Below are 20213 nucleotides of genomic sequence, written 5' to 3'. Positions count from 1 at the left end.
CTGGATAACCCTGGATAACCCTGGATAACCCTGACCCTGGATAACCCTGGATAACCCTGGTTAACCCTGGATAACCCTGGATAACCCTGACCCTTGAACAACATGTGCTTCGGCAATCGGGACCCTTTTAACATGTATCTTAGTGTGATGTGATTGATAACATAAGAACTACTACTGTATAAAACTACAACCTACTAAACTACTAATAATATAAATGAAAATGATGATAACATCCTCCTCTTCATCAGTGCAGTAGATAGTGCTGTTACATTGTTCCAATAAGGGCGTGCTCCATGGGGTCTACGGCTTCAAGCTCCACCTCTAATGACGGCGCTAAAAACGCCGTCCTCATTCATACCGGTTAGAATACACGGTACACGGGACGCGGCTGCGCCCTATCCCACACCGACGGGCTGTTCATTTGTTTTGACCTGTTTTAAATCCAGTTAATAACTGCTTTTATTCTTTTTTTTTTTTTTTTACTGGGACGTTAATAGGAATTGGTGTTTTACCTGATCTGGATTCCCGTTTTGGAGAGAAGAAAGGAATAGAACTTCTCTCATCTTGACGTCAGCTCGGGAGTGGAAATCATCCGGAATTACATATTCCGCCTCAGCGCTACTGTGCAACCTGGAATCTAAGATTACAAGAGTTTTTTTTGTGGAGGATCATTTATTTTAAATGGATTCTTTCTTTGTAAAGGTAAGATAAAAGTCTAAACAAAGTATTTTGAGGCATTGCAGCAGCTCCCGAAACGTTGTTTCGTTTCAAAGTGATTGCATGAACCGGGACCGTCTTTGTTACGGCTTTACGAGCAGTGAGCACTTTTTATGTCGCGTAGGTTTTTGAATTGTGTTTTACAGCGGTCCTCTCCTCCTGCAAATGAAAAACAAACAATAGTGCGTTATTTCGCTAGGGTGAGACGCTAGTATATGGTTTACAGTACTTTATGCAGCAGGATATGTGTTATAGCCTATTAGTTAGCAGTAGCAGCAGTGAGACACAGCCAGACACAATGGGCATTCTGAGCTCTGCTCTGGGCTGGGATAGATAGACTGATGAGCTCTGGGCTGGGATAGCTAGACTGATGAGCTCTGGGCTGGGATAGCTAGACTGATGAGCTCTGGGCTGGGATAGCTAGACTGATGAGCTCTGGGCTGGGATAGCTAGACTGCTGAGCTCTGGGCTGGGATAGCTAGACTGATGAGCTCTGGGCTGGGATAGCTAGACTGATGAGCTCTGGGCTGGGATAGCTAGACTGCTGAGCTCTGCTCTGGGCTGGGATAGATAGACTGCTGAGCTCTGGGCTGGGATAGATAGACTGCTGAGCTCTGGGCTGGGATAGATAGACTGCTGAGCTCTGGGCTGGGATAGCTAGACTGATGAGCTCGGCTCTGGGCTGGGATAGCTAGACTGCTGAGCTCGGCTCTGGGCTGGGATAGCTAGACTGATGAGCTCGGCTCTGGGCTGGGATAGCTAGACTGATGAGCTCGGCTCTGGGCTGGGATAGCTAGACTGATGAGCTCGGCTCTGGGCTGGGATAGCTAGACTGCTGAGCTCTGGGCTGGGATAGCTAGACTGATGAGCTCGGCTCTGGGCTGGGATAGCTAGACTGATGAGCTCGGCTCTGGGCTGGGATAGCTCAATCGCAGGATGCAGCTGGACTGCCTGTCCTTGGGAAAGGACAACTTTTAAAACAAGTTTACTACATTTCCACACTTCTAAATGTCTGTTGTTTAACGCACAAGGAGGAGCCTCTCTTCTTAAGTCCAGCCCTGTCGATCTCATCAGCCCATAGACCAGGCAGTCTATCTCATGGCGAATGATGACGTCACCTTCCCCGTGTTACCTATAGCTAGCTCGTAGGGGCATCGGCACTACCCATGTCACTAGGCATGAAAGGAGACCGCCCAGCCCCGCATGGGTAAACGCAGAGAGAATGTATCTGAACCTGCCAAATACCAGAGTCCTGGTCTCTTTTCTCCTCTATGCATTTCCTGCCAGGGTGTGATGTGTCATGTCTGAGTACACGCTAACGACCCCTGTGATGTCATCGTGACCCCTGAACCACTAGGGCGCAATTGTTAAACTCCTCCCTTGTCACTCGTCGTCCCCATTCTTGTCTCCCACCCCTCTACCCCTCTACCCCTTTCCTCCCCGTGGCCCGGTGTCAGCACTTAACATCCCCTCTAACCTTTCACCCCATGTCCCGCCCTGCGTGACGAAAGCACCGGGGCGACAATCAACACCTATTTATTTTATTGAACCTTTATTTAGACAGGAAGTCAATGCTGAGACCAAGGTCTCTTTGTTTTCGCTATACATAATAATATATACATCAACATATACATCAATATATACATCACTATATACATCACTATATACATCACTATATACATCTATATATACATCACTATACACATCACTATACACATCACTATATACATCACTATATACATCTATATATACATCTATATATATATATCACTATATACATCAATATACACATCAATATATACATCAATATACACATCAATATATACATCACTATATATATATATATATCACTATATACATCACTATATATATATCAATATATACATCGCTATATATATCAATATATACATCGCTATATACATCACTATATATATCACTATATATATCACTATATATATCACTATATACATCACTATATACATCAATATATATATATATATCACTATATATATCACTATATACATCACTATATACATCAATATATATATATATATATCACTATATACATCAAAAAACACATCAATATATACATCAATATATATATCACTATATACATCAATATATACATCAATATATACATCACTATATACATCACTATATACATCTATATATATATATCACTATATACATCAATATACACATCAATATATACATCAATATACACATCAATATATACATCACTATATACATCAATATATATATATATATATCACTATATATATCACTATATACATCACTATATATATATCGCTATATACATCACTATATACATCACTATATACATCACTATATACATCAATATATATATATATATCACTATATATATCACTATATACATCACTATATACATCAATATATATATATATATATATAATATCACTATATACATCAAAAAACATCAATATATACATCAATATATATATCACTATATACATCAATATACATCACTATATACATCACTATATACATCACTATACACGCCTATATATATCACTATATACATTACTATATACATTACTATATACATCAATATACACATCACTATATACATCAATATACACATCACTATATACATCACTATATACATCTATATATACATCACTATACACATCACTATACACATCACTATATACATCACTATATACATCTATATATACATCTATATATATATATCACTATATACATCAATATACACATCAATATATACATCAATATACACATCAATATATACATCACTATATATATATATATATCACTATATATATCACTATATACATCACTATATATATATCACTATATACATCAAAAAACATCAATATATACATCAATATATATATCACTATATACATCAATATACATCACTATATACATCACTATATACATCACTATACACGCCTATATATATCACTATATACATTACTATATACATTACTATATACATCAATATACACATCACTATATACATCAATATACACATCACTATATACATCACTATATACATCTATATATACATCACTATACACATCACTATACACATCACTATATACATCACTATATACATCTATATATACATCTATATATATATATCACTATATACATCAATATACACATCAATATATACATCAATATACACATCAATATATACATCACTATATATATATATATATCACTATATATATCACTATATACATCACTATATATATATCAATATATACATCGCTATATACATCACTATATATATCACTATATATATCACTATATATATCACTATATACATCACTATATACATCAATATATATATATATATCACTATATATATCACTATATACATCACTATATACATCAATATATATATATATATATCACTATATACATCAAAAAACACATCAATATATACATCAATATATATATCACTATATACATCAATATATACATCAATATATACATCACTATATACATCTATATATATATATCACTATATACATCAATATACACATCAATATATACATCAATATACACATCAATATATACATCACTATATACATCAATATATATATATATATATCACTATATATATCACTATATACATCACTATATATATATATCGCTATATACATCACTATATACATCACTATATACATCACTATATACATCAATATATATATATATCACTATATATATCACTATATACATCACTATATACATCAATATATATATATATATATATATATATCACTATATACATCAAAAAACATCAATATATACATCAATATATATATCACTATATACATCAATATACATCACTATATACATCACTATATACATCACTATACACGCCTATATATATCACTATATACATTACTATATACATTACTATATACATCAATATACACATCACTATATACATCAATATACACATCACTATATACATCACTATATACATCACTATATACATCACTATACACATCAATATATACATCAATATATACATCAATATACACATCAATATATACATCACTATATATATATATATATCACTATATATATCACTATATACATCACTATATATATATCAATATATACATCGCTATATACATCACTATATATATCACTATATATATCACTATATATATCACTATATACATCACTATATACATCAATATATATATATATATCACTATATATATCACTATATACATCAAAAAACACATCAATATATACATCAATATATACATCAATATATACATCAATATATACATCACTATATACATCTATATATATATATCACTATATACATCAATATACACATCAATATATACATCAATATACACATCAATATATACATCACTATATACATCAATATATATATATATATATATCACTATATATATCACTATATACATCACTATATATATACATCGCTATATACATCACTATATACATCACTATATACATCACTATATACATCAATATATATATATCACTATATATATAACTATATACATCACTATATACATCAATATATATATATATATATCACTATATACATCAAAAAACATCAATATATACATCAATATATATATCACTATATACATCAATATACATCACTATATACATCACTATATACATCACTATACACGCCTATATATATCACTATATACATTACTATATACATTACTATATACATCAATATACACATCACTATATACATCAATATACACATCACTATATACATCACTATATACATCACTATATACATCACTATACACATCAATATATACATCAATATATACATCAATATACACATCAATATATACATCACTATATACATCAATATACACATCAATATACACATCACTATATACATCAATATACACATCACTATATACATCACTATATACATCACTATACACATCAATATATACATCACTATATACATCACTATATATATATCACTATACACATCAATATATACATCACTATACACATCAATATGCACTATACACATCAATATATACATCACTATATACATCAATATGCACTATACACATCAATATATACATCACTATATACATATCAATATATATATCACTATATACATCACTATATACATCAATATGCACTATACACATCAATATATACATCACTATATACATATCAATATATATATCACTACATACATCACTATATACATCAATATATACATCACTATATACATATCAATATATATATCACTATATACATCACTATATACATCAATATGCACTATACTCATTCATATACACATCAATATATACATCACTATATACATATCAATATATATATCAATATATACATCACTATATACATCAATATATACATCACTATATACATCAATATGCACTATATACATCAATATATACATCACTATATACATCAATATATACATCACTATATACATATCAATATATATATATCACTATATACATCACTATATACATCAATATATACATCACTATATACATCAATATGCACTATATACATCAATATATACATCACTATATACATATCAATATATATATATCACTATATACATCACTATATACATCAATATGCATCACTATATATATATATCACTATATACATATCAATATATACATCACTATATACATAAAAATGCACTATATACATCAATATATACATCACTATATACATATCAATATGCACTATACACATCAATATATACATCACTATATACATATCAATATATATATCAATATATACATCACTATATACATCAATATGCACTATACACATCAATATATACATCACTATATACATCAATATATACATCACTATACACATCAATATATACATCACTATATACATCAATATGCACTATACACATCAATATATACATATCACTATATACATCACTATATACATCAATATGCACTATACACATCACTATATACATCACTATATACATCAATATATACATCACTATATACATATCAATATATATATCACTATATACATCACTATATACATCAATATGCACTATACACATTCATATACACATCAATATATACATCACTATATACATATCAATATATATATCAATATATACATCACTATATACATCAATATATACATCACTATATACATCAATATGCACTATATACATCAATATATACATCACTATATACATATCAATATGCACTATACACATCAATATATACATCACTATATACATATCAATATATACATCACTATATACATCAATATGCACTATACACATCAATATATACATCACTATATACATCAATATATACATCACTATACACATCAATATATACATCACTATATACATATCAATATATACATCACTATATACATCACTATATACATCAATATGCACTATACACATCAATATATACATCACTATACACATCAATATATACATCACTATATACATCAATATGCACTATACACATCAATATATACATCACTATATACATATCAATATATACATCACTATATACATCAATATACACTATACACATCAATATATATATCACTATATACATCAATATATACATCACTATACACATCAATATACACATCACTATACATATCAATATATACATCACTATATACATCACTATATACATCAATATGCACTATACACATCAATATATACATCACTATACACATCAATATATACATCACTATATACATCAATATGCACTATACACATCAATATATATACATCACTATATATATATCACTATATACATCACTATATACATCACTATATACATCAATATGCACTATACACATCAATATATACATCACTATATACATCAATATGCACTATACACATCAATATATACATCACTATATACATATCAATATATACATCACTATATACATCAATATACACATCAATATGCACTATACACATCAATATATATATCACTATATACATCAATATATACATCACTATACACATCAATATACACATCACTATACATATCAATATATACATCACTATATACATCACTATATACATCAATATGCACTATACACATCAATATATACATCACTATACACATCAATATATACATCACTATATACATCAATATATATATCAATATATACATCACTATACACATCAATATATACATCACTATATACATATCAATATATATATCACTATATACATCACTATATACATCAATATGCACTATATACATCAATATACACATCAATATATACATCACTATATACATCAATATGCACTATATACATCAATATACACATCAATATATACATCACTATATACATCAATATACACATCAATATGCACTATACACATCAATATATATATCAATATATACATCAATATACATATCAATATATACATCAATATATATATCAATATATACATCAATATATATCACTATATACATCACTATATACATCAATATGCACTATACACATCAATATACATATCAATATATACATCACTATATACATCAATATATACATCAATAATGTGACAGGTTTTGGTTTTTCCATTTATGTTTTGAATATCTCTTTAGCACGGAGGGCGCACCGATCTGTGTCACCTCGTTAGTCAGTATGTGTTACACCTGTGCTGTTTGCCGTCTCGTTAGTGGGAAGGCGTTTCACCTGTACTGGTCCGAGTACTATTTAAGAGTGGCTGGCCCAGAATAGATCAAATTGTGTCTGGAAGTGGTTCAGCATAAAGCACTGGCTGAGTAGCGTGAGTGTGCTTAATGAGGTTTTTCATCTGTCAGGATGTGTGTATGCAGAGAGACAAGAACATAAGGAGAGAGGCTCATGTACACATAAATCTCTCTTCACCTCAAATAGACCCACCCAGAAGGACAGGATGCTCCAGAACAGGACAGCAGTACCTGGCAGCAGTACCTGGCAGCAGACAGGCCAGGAGGGAGTTAGTGAGTAAGGGGGCAGTCTGGATAGTGTGTTTATCTGGTGACTCCAGCTAATGAGTCTTAGGGTTAGGATTCAGCTTTTGGGACTGAGAGGATGTGTTAAAGAGCAGGGACAGGGATAAACCCAGAACCCGGCTGGTTGTCTCCCCCAGGCAGCACCACACAGATGCACATTAAAGGGTTCGAAAGAGCATCAACAAAAACCTAGATCACCAGACACACATTTTACAGTAAAATCGAGATCAACAGACTCACTAATTTTACAGTAGAATTGAGATCAACAGACTCACTAATTTTACAGTAAAATCGAGATCAACAGACTCACTAATTTTACAGTAAAATCGAGATCAACAGACTCACCAATTTTACAGTAAAATCGAGATCAACAGACTCACTAATTTTACAGTAAAATCGAGATCAACAGACTCACCAATTTTACAGTAAAATCGAGATCAACAGACTCAACTCATTTTACTGTAAAATCGAGTTCAACAGACTCAACTAATTTGCCTGTAACATCTAATGAATACGACACTCCCTATAAGAGTACATGTAACACCAAAATGGGACAGGCACCAATGAAGTGTTGTCGTTCGGCCGTGTCTCGATTCCAACGAGTCTCTGTGAAGGAGTTTGTTTAATCCTCCCTTTCACTTCCCACTGGCCAAGAACTGGTTCAATCAACGTTGTTTCTACGTCATTTCAACAACAACAACAACAACAACAATGTATTGTGATGATGTTGAATAAACGTGGAAAACTGATTGGATTTGCAAAAAGTCATCAACACAAGGGAATGTCTTTTTTCACCCCAACTTTGAACCTTTTTGTTGTTGATTTCACGTTGATTTCACGTTGAATTCACGTTAGTTCACAACTCAACCAAATGTAAATCAACACTAGATGTTGAACTGACGTCTGTGCCCAGAAGGTTGTTCCATTTCAGATTCATTAAATCCAGTCTGGTTGTTTAACAGGGTATGTTAGGGTTGTCACACTGGTTGTTACATTGGTTGTCACACTGGATGTCACACCGGTTGTCACACTAGTTGTCACACTAGTTGTCACATTGGATGTCGCACCGGTTGTCGCACTGGTTGTCGCACTGGTTGTCACATTGGATGTCACACTGGTTGTCGCACTGGTTGTCGCACTGGTTGTCACACTGGTTGTCACACTGGTTGTCACACTGGTTGTCACACTGGTTGTCACATTGGATGTCACACTGGTTGTCACACTGGTTGTCACATTGGATGTCACACCGGTTGTCACATTGGATGTCACACCGGTTGTCACATTGGATGTCACACCGGTTGTCACACTGGTTGTCACATTGGTTGTCACACTGGATGTCACACTGGTTGTCACACTGGTTGTCACATTGGATGTGTTGCTGTGTAGATCAGGAATGTTTGTGCTGTCACATCATCTTGTGTATATATACACTATATATACAGCAGTATGTGGACACCCCTTCAAATTAGTGGATTCGGCTATTTCAGCCACACCCGTTGCTGACAGGTAAATAAAATTGAGCACACAGCCATGCAATCTCCATAGACAAACATTGGTGGTAGAATGGGCCTTACTGAAGAGCTCAGTGACTTTCAACATGTCACCATCATAGGATACCATCTTTCCAACAAGTCAGTTCTTCAAATTTTTGCCCTGCTAGAGCTGCCCCCGGTTAACTGCCCCGGTCAGCTGCCCCCGGTCAACTGTAAGTGCTGTTATCGTGAAGTGAAAACGTCTAGGAGCAACAAAGGCTCAGCCGCAAAGTGTTGATGAGGAAGTCGTGAGTCTGAACGTCTGAAAGCCAAAGAGAGAGCCACAGTCCTTTAATTACCATTCCGATCAAAGCTCTGCTCTGTGGAATCAGGTTGTATTAGATAACCATTGTTGGCTGGAGAACGGAGAGAGTAGAAGTCCAAGGTTGATTACATCTGACCTCTGTTACGTGATGTTCCCACATCCTCTGGTGTCAGAGGAGACCACCCTCATGCTGCAGGAGACATCAAGCAAAATCAGACCCTTTGGAAGAAGCCAGATGATGAGCGTTTCTGGGTTTGTACTGCTGGAAGGCGTCCCATGTGCTCCCTCGATGGTCAATCCCATCGACCTAAATAATTATCGCCCTCTCTCTCGAAATTGTCTTCTAAGTATCCACCGGTCTGGTATCAGGCCTGGGTCATAGCACCAATCTCTGCTGCAACCTTGGTGTTAAATGATGTGGTAAAAGGTATGGATGAGAGCTTTGAGAGCTTATGAGAGTCCATAAGTCTAGGGGAAGCTTTCCCTAAAGTCAATTATATAGCCTCATTAGCCTACTCGTGTCTATACAGCGATAAATACAGTCATTCACAACAGGCAACTAAAGTATGATTTGGCCATAGAGGATCATTACAATCTCCGTTAGCTGTATTGTTTTAAATAGGAAGGAAAGGCAGCAGTACCAAAATACACAGACCCATGCATACTAACACACCATAACATACTCACTATGCACACACGTACACATGGAGTTTGTGTTATAGACATGTGGTAGAAGAGTAGAGCTCTGAGGGCATCACACTTAATATGTTATGAATGTATTGTATTGGTTTTAAAATGTATAACTGCTTTAATGTTGCTGGACCCCAGGAAGAGTAGCTGCTGCCTTGGCAGGAACTAATGAGGATCCATAGTAAACCCCAGGAAGAGTAGCTGCTGCCTTGGCAGGAACTAATGAGGATCCATAGTAAACCCCAGGAAGAGTAGCTGCTGCCTTGACAGGAACTAATGGGGATCCATAATAAACCCCAGGAAGAGTAGCTGCTGCCTTGGCAGGAACTAACGGGGATCCATAATAAACCCCAGGAAGAGTAGCTGCTGCCTCGGCAGGAACTAACGGGGATCCATAATAAACCCCAGGAAGAGCAGCTGCTGCCTTGGCAGGAACTAAATGGGGATCCATAATAAACCCCAGGAAGAGTAGCTGCTGCCTTGGCAGGAACTAAATGGGGATCCATAATAAACCCCAGGAAGAGTAGCTGCTGCCTTGGCAGGAACTAACGGGGATCCATAATAAACCCCAGGAAGAGTAGCTGCTGCCTCGGCAGGAACTAACGGGGATCCATAATAAACCCCAGGAAGAGCAGCTGCTGCCATGGCAGGAACTAATGGGGATCTATAATAAATACACATAGAAATAGATGATTGTTGAGTTGTGGCTGTTAGTGAAAAGAAGAGAGGCCCAGCCAGACATATCGCAATATTTCAAAATACAATCATGGGAAAACATATTTTGGAAAGCAAATGGCTATTGCTGTAAAGAGAAGACAATGGAAAGACTATAACCCATCTGATTTCTAATAACACCAGTACAGCCTATAACCCATCTGATTTCTAATAACACCAGTACAGCCTATAACCCATCTGATTTCTAATAACACCAGTACAGCCTATAACCCATCTGATTTCTAATAACACCAGTACAGCATATAACCCATCTGATTTCTAATAACACCAGTACAGCCTATAACCCATCTGATTTCTAATAACACCAGTACAGCCTATAACCCATCTGATTTCTAATAACACCAGTACAGCCTATAACCCATCTGATTTCTAATAACACCAGTACAGCCTATAACCCATCTGATTTCTAATAACACCAGTACAGCCTATAACCCATCTGATTTCTAATAACACCAGTACAGCCTATAACCCATCTGATTTCTAATAACACCAGTACAGCCTATAACCCATCTGATTTCTAATAACACCAGTACAGCCTATAACCCATCTGATTTCTAATAACACCAGTACAGCATATAACCCATCTGATTTCTAATAACACCAGTACAGCATATAACCCATCTGATTTCTAATAACACCAGTACAGCCTATAACCCATCTGATTTCTAATAACACCAGTACAGCCTATAACCCATCTTAATAACACCAGTACAGCCTATAACCCATCTGATTTCTAATAATACCAGTACAGCCTATAACCCATCTGATTTCTAATAACACCAGTACAGCCTATAACCCATCTGATTTCTAATAACACCAGTACAGCCTATAACCCATCTGATTTCTAATAACACCAGTACAGCCTATAACCCATCTGATTTCTAATAACACCAGTACAGCCTATAACCCATCTGATTTCTAATAACACCAGTACAGCCTATAACCCATCTGATTTCTAATAACACCACTACAGCCTATAACCCATCTGATTTCTAATAACACCAGTACAGCCTATAACCCATCTGATTTCTAATAACACCAGTACAGCCTATAACCCATCTTAATGATACCAGTACAGCCTATAACCCATCTGATTTCTAATAACACCAGTACAGCCTATAACCCATCTTAATAACACCAGTACAGCCTATAACCCATCTGATTTCTAATAACACCAGTACAGCCTATAACCCATCTGATTTCTAATAACACCAGTACAGCCTATAACCCATCTGATTTCTAATAACACCAGTACAGCCTATAACCCATCTGATTTCTTAATAACACCAGTACAGCCTATAACCCATCTGATTTCTAATAACACCAGTACAGCCTATAACCCATCTTAATAACACCAGTACAGCCTATAACCCATCTGATTTCTAATAACACCAGTACAGCCTATAACCCATCTGATTTCTAATAACACCAGTACAGCCTATAACCCATCTGATTTCTAATAACACCAGTACAGCCTATAACCCATCTGATTTCTTAATAACACCAGTACAGCCTATAACCCATCTGATTTCTAATAACACCAGTACAGCCTATAACCCATCTGATTTCTAATAACACCAGTACAGCCTATAACCCATCTGATTTCTAATAACACCAGTACAGCCTATAACCCATCTGATTTCTAATAACACCAGTACAGCCTATAACCCATCTGATTTCTAATAACACCAGTACAGCCTATAACCCATCTTAATAACACCAGTACAGCCTATAACCCATCTTAATAACACCAGTACAGCCTATAACCCATCTGATTTCTAATAACACCAGTACAGCCTATAACCCATCTGATTTCTAATAACACCAGTACAGCCTATAACCCATCTGATTTCTAATAACACCAGTACAGCCTATAACCCATCTGATTTCTAATAACACCAGTACAGCCTATAACCCATCTGATTTCTAATAACACCAGTACAGCCTATAACCCATCTGATTTCTAATAACACCAGTACAGCCTATAACCCATCTGATTTCTAATAACACCAGTACAGCCTATAACCCATCTGATTTCTAATAACACCAGTACAGCCTATAACCCATCTGATTTCTAATAACACCAGTACAGCCTATAACCCATCTGATTTCTAATAACACCAGTACAGCCTATAACCCATCTGATTTCTAATAACACCAGTACAGCCTATAACCCATCTGATTTCTAATAACACCAGTACAGCCTATAACCCATCTGATTTCTAATAACACCAGTACAGCCTATAACCCATCTGATTTCTAATAACACCAGTACAGCCTATAACCCATCTGATTTCTAATAACACCAGTACAGCCTATAACCCATCTTAATAACACCAGTACAGCCTATAACCCATCTGATTTCTAATAACACCAGTACAGCCTATAACCCATCTGATTTCTAATAACACCAGTACAGCCTATAACCCATCTGATTTCTAATAACACCAGTACAGCCTATAACCCATCTGATTTCTAATAACACCAGTACAGCCTATAACCCATGTTATTGGCACTAGCAGAGAGCATCAGCCATAGTCCCCTACACATTCATTAGCTATAATACATCTATTCTGTCATCATTGAGTTCCTTTACTTATTTCAGCAATTTGAGCTAGGATTTTCAGTATAGTTATCTGGGTTATTATTCTGTTTTAATGTTACTCCTGAATCACTATGATAAATATACTAGTGTATTTTTTTTCTTCCAGAGCTGAGATTTACTTTGAAGTTGAACATTTAGGGCTACAGGTGAAATCAGTCACAGATACAGACGTGGCAGCATAGCAGGGAGAGATTGGAATGCTGTGAACCAATAGGGTTGTGAGTTCTCAGGGAGAGATTGGAATGCTGTGAACCAATAGGGTTGTGAGTTCTCAGGGAGAGATTGGAATGCTGTGAACCAATAGGGTTGTGAGTTCTCAGGGAGAGATTGGAATGCTGTGAACCAATAGGGCTGTGAGTTCTCAGAGAGAGATTGGAATGCTGTGAACCAATAGGGTTGTGAGTTCTCAGGGAGAGATTGGAATGCTGTGAACCAATAGGGTTGTGAGTTCTCAGGGAGAGATTGGAATGCTGTGAACCAATAGGGCTGTGAGTTCTCAGGGAGAGATTGGAATGCTGTGAACCAATAGGGTTGTGAGTTCTCAGGGAGAGATTGGAATGCTGTGAACCAATAGGGTTGTGAGTTCTCAGGGAGAGATTGGAATGCTGTGAACCAATAGGGTTGTGAGTTCTCAGGGAGAGATTGGAATGCTGTGAACCAATAGGGCTGTGAGTTCTCAGGGAGAGATTGGAATGCTGTGAACCAATAGGGTTGTGAGTTCTCAGGGAGAGATTGGAATGCTGTGAACCAATAGGGTTGTGAGTTCTCAGGGAGAGATTGGAATGCTGTGAACCAATAGGGTTGTGAGTTCTCAGGGGAGGACATGTTGAATAATTACTATGTGAATAAACATACAGAATGTAATCATGTTTCTCAAGGTGTGTTTTATATATATGTAAGTTGAAAGCACTGAATGTGTGTTTGGGTGTCCATAGCATTGCCTGAAGACGAAGAGCTGTGACTGGTTCGGTGGTTAACCAATCAGAGCCTCGATGGGCTTGGCAACAGTAACAAGGGGTGTGTGTAATGAAACTAAGGGGTGTGTGCCTTGGGGTAAAAAAAATGGAGAATGTTTATTTGTGACCATCAGGTGATGTCCCCGGGACCAATCGGGAACTAGACAAAACCTCCAGAGAACCATGACACAACTTCTTGATGACTTTAGGCAACCATTTTGTGATAACTAGTCCTAACGACGAGTTATTGTTTGCAGGGTAGCTTGATGAATCCTACGAAATGTATGTCTGAACTTCTCCTCCGAACTTCTCCTCTCTCCCCCCTATAACACTCCCCTGAACGACTCTCCCCCCTATAACACTCCCCTGGAACGACTCTCCCCCTATAACACTCCCCTGGAACGACTCTCCCCCCTATAACACTCCCCTGGAACGACTCTCCCCCCTATAACACTCCCCTGGAACGACTCTCCCCCCTATAACACTCCCCTGGAACGTCTCTCCCCCCTATAACACTCCCCTGGAACGTCTCTCCCCCCTATAACACTCCCCTGGAACGACTCTCCCCCCTATAACACTCCCCTGGAACGACTCTCACCCCTATAACACTCCCCTGGAACGACTCTCCCCCCTATAACACTCCCCTGAACGACTCTCACCCCTATAACACTCCCCTGGAACGACTCTCCCCCTATAACACTCCCCTGAACGACTCTCCCCCTATAACACTCCCCTGGAACGACTCTCCCCCCTATAACACTCCCCTGGAACGACTCTCACCCCTATAACACTCCCCTGGAACGACTCTCCCCCCTATAACACTCCCCTGGAACGACTCTCCCCCCTATAACACTCCCCTGGAACGACTCTCACCCCTATAACACTCCCCTGGAACGACTCTCACCCCTATAACACTCCCCTGGAACGACTCTCACCCCTATAACACTCCCCTGAACGACTCTCCCCCCTATAACACTCCCCTGGAACGACTCTCCCCCCTATAACACTCCCCTGGAACGTCTCTCCCCCCTATAACACTCCCCTGGAACGACTCTCCCCCCTATAACACTCCCCTGGAACGACTCTCACCCCTATAACACTCCCCTGGAACGACTCTCACCCCTATAACACTCCCCTGGAACGACTCTCACCCCTATAACACTCCCCTGAACGACTCTCCCCCCTATAACACTCCCCTGGAACGACTCTCCCCCCTATAACACTCCCCTGGTACGACTCTCCCCCCTATAACACTCCCCTGGAACGACTCTCCTCCTATAACACTCCCCTGGAACGTCTCTCCCCCCTATAACACTCCCCTGGAACGACTCTCCCCCCTATAACACTCCCCTGGAACGTCTCTCCCCCCTATAACACTCCCCTGGAACGTCTCTCCCCCCTATAACACTCCCCTGGAACGTCTCTCCCCCCTATAACACTCCCCTGGTACGACTCTCCCCCCTATAACACTCCCCTGGAACGTCTCTCCCCCCTATAACACTCCCCTGGAACGACTCTCCCCCCTATAACACTCCCCTGGAACGACTCTCCCCCCTATAACACTCCCCTGGAACGACTCTCCCCCTATAACACTCCCCTGGTACGACTCTCCCCCCTATAACACTCCCCTGGAACGACTCTCCCCCCTATAACACTCCCCTGGAACGTCTCTCCCCCCTATAACACTCCCCTGGAACGACTCTCCCCCCTATAACACTCCCCTGGAACGACTCTCCCCCCTATAACACTCCCCTGGAACGTCTCTCCCCCCTATAACACTCCCCTGGAACGTCCCTCCCCCCTATAACACTCCCCTGGAACGACTCTCCCCCCTATAACACTCCCCTGGAACGACTCTCACCCCTATAACACTCCCCTGGAACGACTCTCACCCCTATAACACTCCCCTGGAACGACTCTCCCCCCTATAACACTCCCCTGAACGACTCTCACCCCTATAACACTCCCCTGGAACGACTCTCCCCCCTATAACACTCCCCTGGTACGACTCTCCCCCCTATAACACTCCCCTGGAACGACTCTCCCCCCTATAACACTCCCCTGGAACGTCTCTCCCCCCTATAACACTCCCCTGGAACGACTCTCCCCCCTATAACACTCCCCTGGAACGACTCTCCCCCCTATAACACTCCCCTGGTACGACTCTCCCCCCTATAACACTCCCCTGGAACGACTCTCCCCCTATAACACTCCCCTGGAACGACTCTCCCCCTATAACACTCCACTGGAAGCTCTCCTTCTGCTGCTCTCCACATTCCTCCTCTTCAGAGACATTCCTCTCTTGGGAATCCCAGATTCCCAATCCTGACCCTTAGATTCCAGGTCATGGCCATTCCTCTCCGTTTCGTCTCCTCTGTCGGCCCTGTCGGCCCTGTCGTCCCTGTCGTCCCTGTCGGCCCTGTCGTCCCTGTCGTCCCTGTCGGCCCTGTCGTCCCTGTTGGCCCTGTCGGCCCTGTCGGCCCTGTCGTCCCTGTCGGCCCTGTCGGCCCTGTCGTCCCTGTTGGCCCTGTCGGCCCTGTCGTCCCTGTCGGCCCTGTCGTCCCTGTTGGCCCTGTCGTCCCTGTTGGCCCTGTCGTCCCTGTTGGCCCTGTCGTCCCTGTTGGCCCTGTCGTCCCTGTCGTCCCTGTTGGCCCTGTCGTCCCTGTTGGCCCTGTCGTCCCTGTCGTCCCTGTTGGCCCTGTCGTCCCTGTTGGCCCTGTCGTCCCTGTCGTCCCTGTCGGCCCTGTCGTCCCTGTCGGCCCTGTCGTCCCTGTTGGCCCTGTCGTCCCTGTTGGCCCTGTCGTCCCTGTTGGCCCTGTCGTCCCTGTCGTCCCTGTTGGCCCTGTCGTCCCTGTTGGCCCTGTCGTCCCTGTCGGCCCTGTCGTCCCTGTCGTCCCTGTCGTCCCTGTCGGCCCTGTCCTGTAGGTGTGAGATGGTTTTAGGTTTCACACCCTACATTCCCTCTAAAACTCCTGCAGACACCAGACATACAGCGCCTTCGGAAAGTATTCAGACCCCTTGACATTTTGTACATTTTGTTACGTTACAGCCTTATTCTAAAATTGATTAAATGGTTTTTTTCCCCTCATCAATCTACACACAATACCCCATAATGACATCACAATACCCCATAATGACATCACAATACCCCATAATGACATCACAATACCCCATAATGACATCACAATACACCATAATGACAAAGCAAAAACAGGTTTTTAGAAATGTTTGCTAATTTATAAAACAAAATCTAAAATGAAACATGACATTTACATCAGTATTCAGACCCTTTACTCAGTACTTTGTTGAAGCATCTTTGGCAGTGATTACAACCTCGAGTCTTCTTGGGTATGACGCTACAAGCTTGGCACACCTGTATTTGGGGAGTTTCTCCCATTCTTCTCTGCAGATCTTCTCAAGCTCTGTCAGGTTGGATGGGGAGCGTCACTGCACAGCTATTTTCAGGTCTCTCCAGAGATGTTTGATCGGGTTCAAGTCCGGGCTCTGGCTGGGCCACTCAAGGACATTCAGAGACTTGTCCCGAAGCCACTCCTGTGTTGTCTTGGCTGTGTGCTTAGGGTCGTTGTCCTGTTGGAAGGTGAACCTTCACCCCAGTCTGAGGTCCTGAGCGCTCTGGGAGAAAGTTTTCATCAAGGATCCCTATGTACTTTGCTCCGTTCATCTTTCCCCTTGATCCTGACTAGTCTCCCAGTCCCTACCACTGAAAAACACCCCCACAGCATGATGCTGCCACCACCATGCTTCACAGTAGGGATGTTGCCAGGTTTCCTCCAGACGTGATGCTTGGCATTCAGGCCAAAGAGTTCAATCTTGGTTTCATCAGACCAGAGAATCTTGTTTCTCATTGTCTGAGAGTCTTTAAGTGGCTTTTGGCAAACTCCAAGCGAGCTGTCATGTTCCTTTTACTGGGGAGTGGCTTCCGTCTGGCCACTCTACCATAAAGGTCTAATTGGTGGAGTGCTGCAGAGATGGTTGTCCTTCTGGAATGTTCTCCCAGAGCTCTGTCAGAGTGACCATCGGGTTCTTGGTCACCTCCCTGACCCCCAGATTGCTGAATTTGAGCAATCTGCTCTAGGAAGTGTTTTGGTGGTTCCAAACTTCTTCCATTTAAGAAAGATGGAGGCCACTGTGTTATTAGGGACCTTCAATGCTACAGATATGTTTTGGTACTCTTCCCTAGATCTGTGCCTCGACACAATCCTGTCTCTGACAATTCAGAGACAGGATTATACATTTGGAAAAAGTGAAGGGGTCTGAATACTTTCCCGAAGACAGTTCTCTGTCTTTGAAGTGGGAACCGTGCGCTGGAATGCTGGGTAGTAGCTGGGTAGAAGCTGTGTTAGACTTTACATTCTCTTGTTAAATGAGTAACCTGATAAAGCCTAGCCCACTCCCTGGACTGACTGGTGACATTTATTTATCTCTCTCTCTTGCTCTCTTTCTCTTTGTCTCTGTCTATCTCTCCTCACTCTCTCTCTCTCTCTCTCTCTCTCTGTCTTTGTCTCTGTCTGTCTCTCTCTGTCTCTGTCTCTGTCTGTCTCTCTCTGTCTCTCTCTGTCTCTCTCTTCTCTCTTTGTCTCTGTCTATCTCTCGTTTTCTCTCTCTCTCGTTTTCTCTCTCTCTTGTTTTCTCTCTCTCTGTCTCTGTCTGTCT

At 39.1% G+C, this 20213-nt stretch overlaps 1 protein-coding gene across 1 annotated transcript in view; it reads left to right on the top strand.

Moving 5' to 3' along the window:
• The first annotated feature begins 373 nt into the window (after positions 1-373).
• Positions 374-20213, top strand: part of LOC106586950 (unconventional myosin-X) — a 265626-nt gene continuing 245786 nt past the window's right edge. The window contains exon 1 of the mRNA XM_082969251.1: positions 374-702. Coding sequence (XP_082825377.1) covers positions 682-702 — 21 coding nt within the window. The 5' untranslated portion in view covers positions 374-681. The remainder of the gene's footprint in view (positions 703-20213) is intronic.

The sequence above is a fragment of the Salmo salar genome, chromosome 25 (assembly GCF_965601325.2).
Source record: "Salmo salar chromosome 25, fSalSal1, whole genome shotgun sequence".
In the NCBI taxonomy this organism is placed as follows: Eukaryota; Metazoa; Chordata; class Actinopteri; order Salmoniformes; family Salmonidae; genus Salmo; species Salmo salar.
Note: the sequence above shows the minus strand (reverse complement) of the source record. Positions and strands in the feature narration are given on the sequence as shown.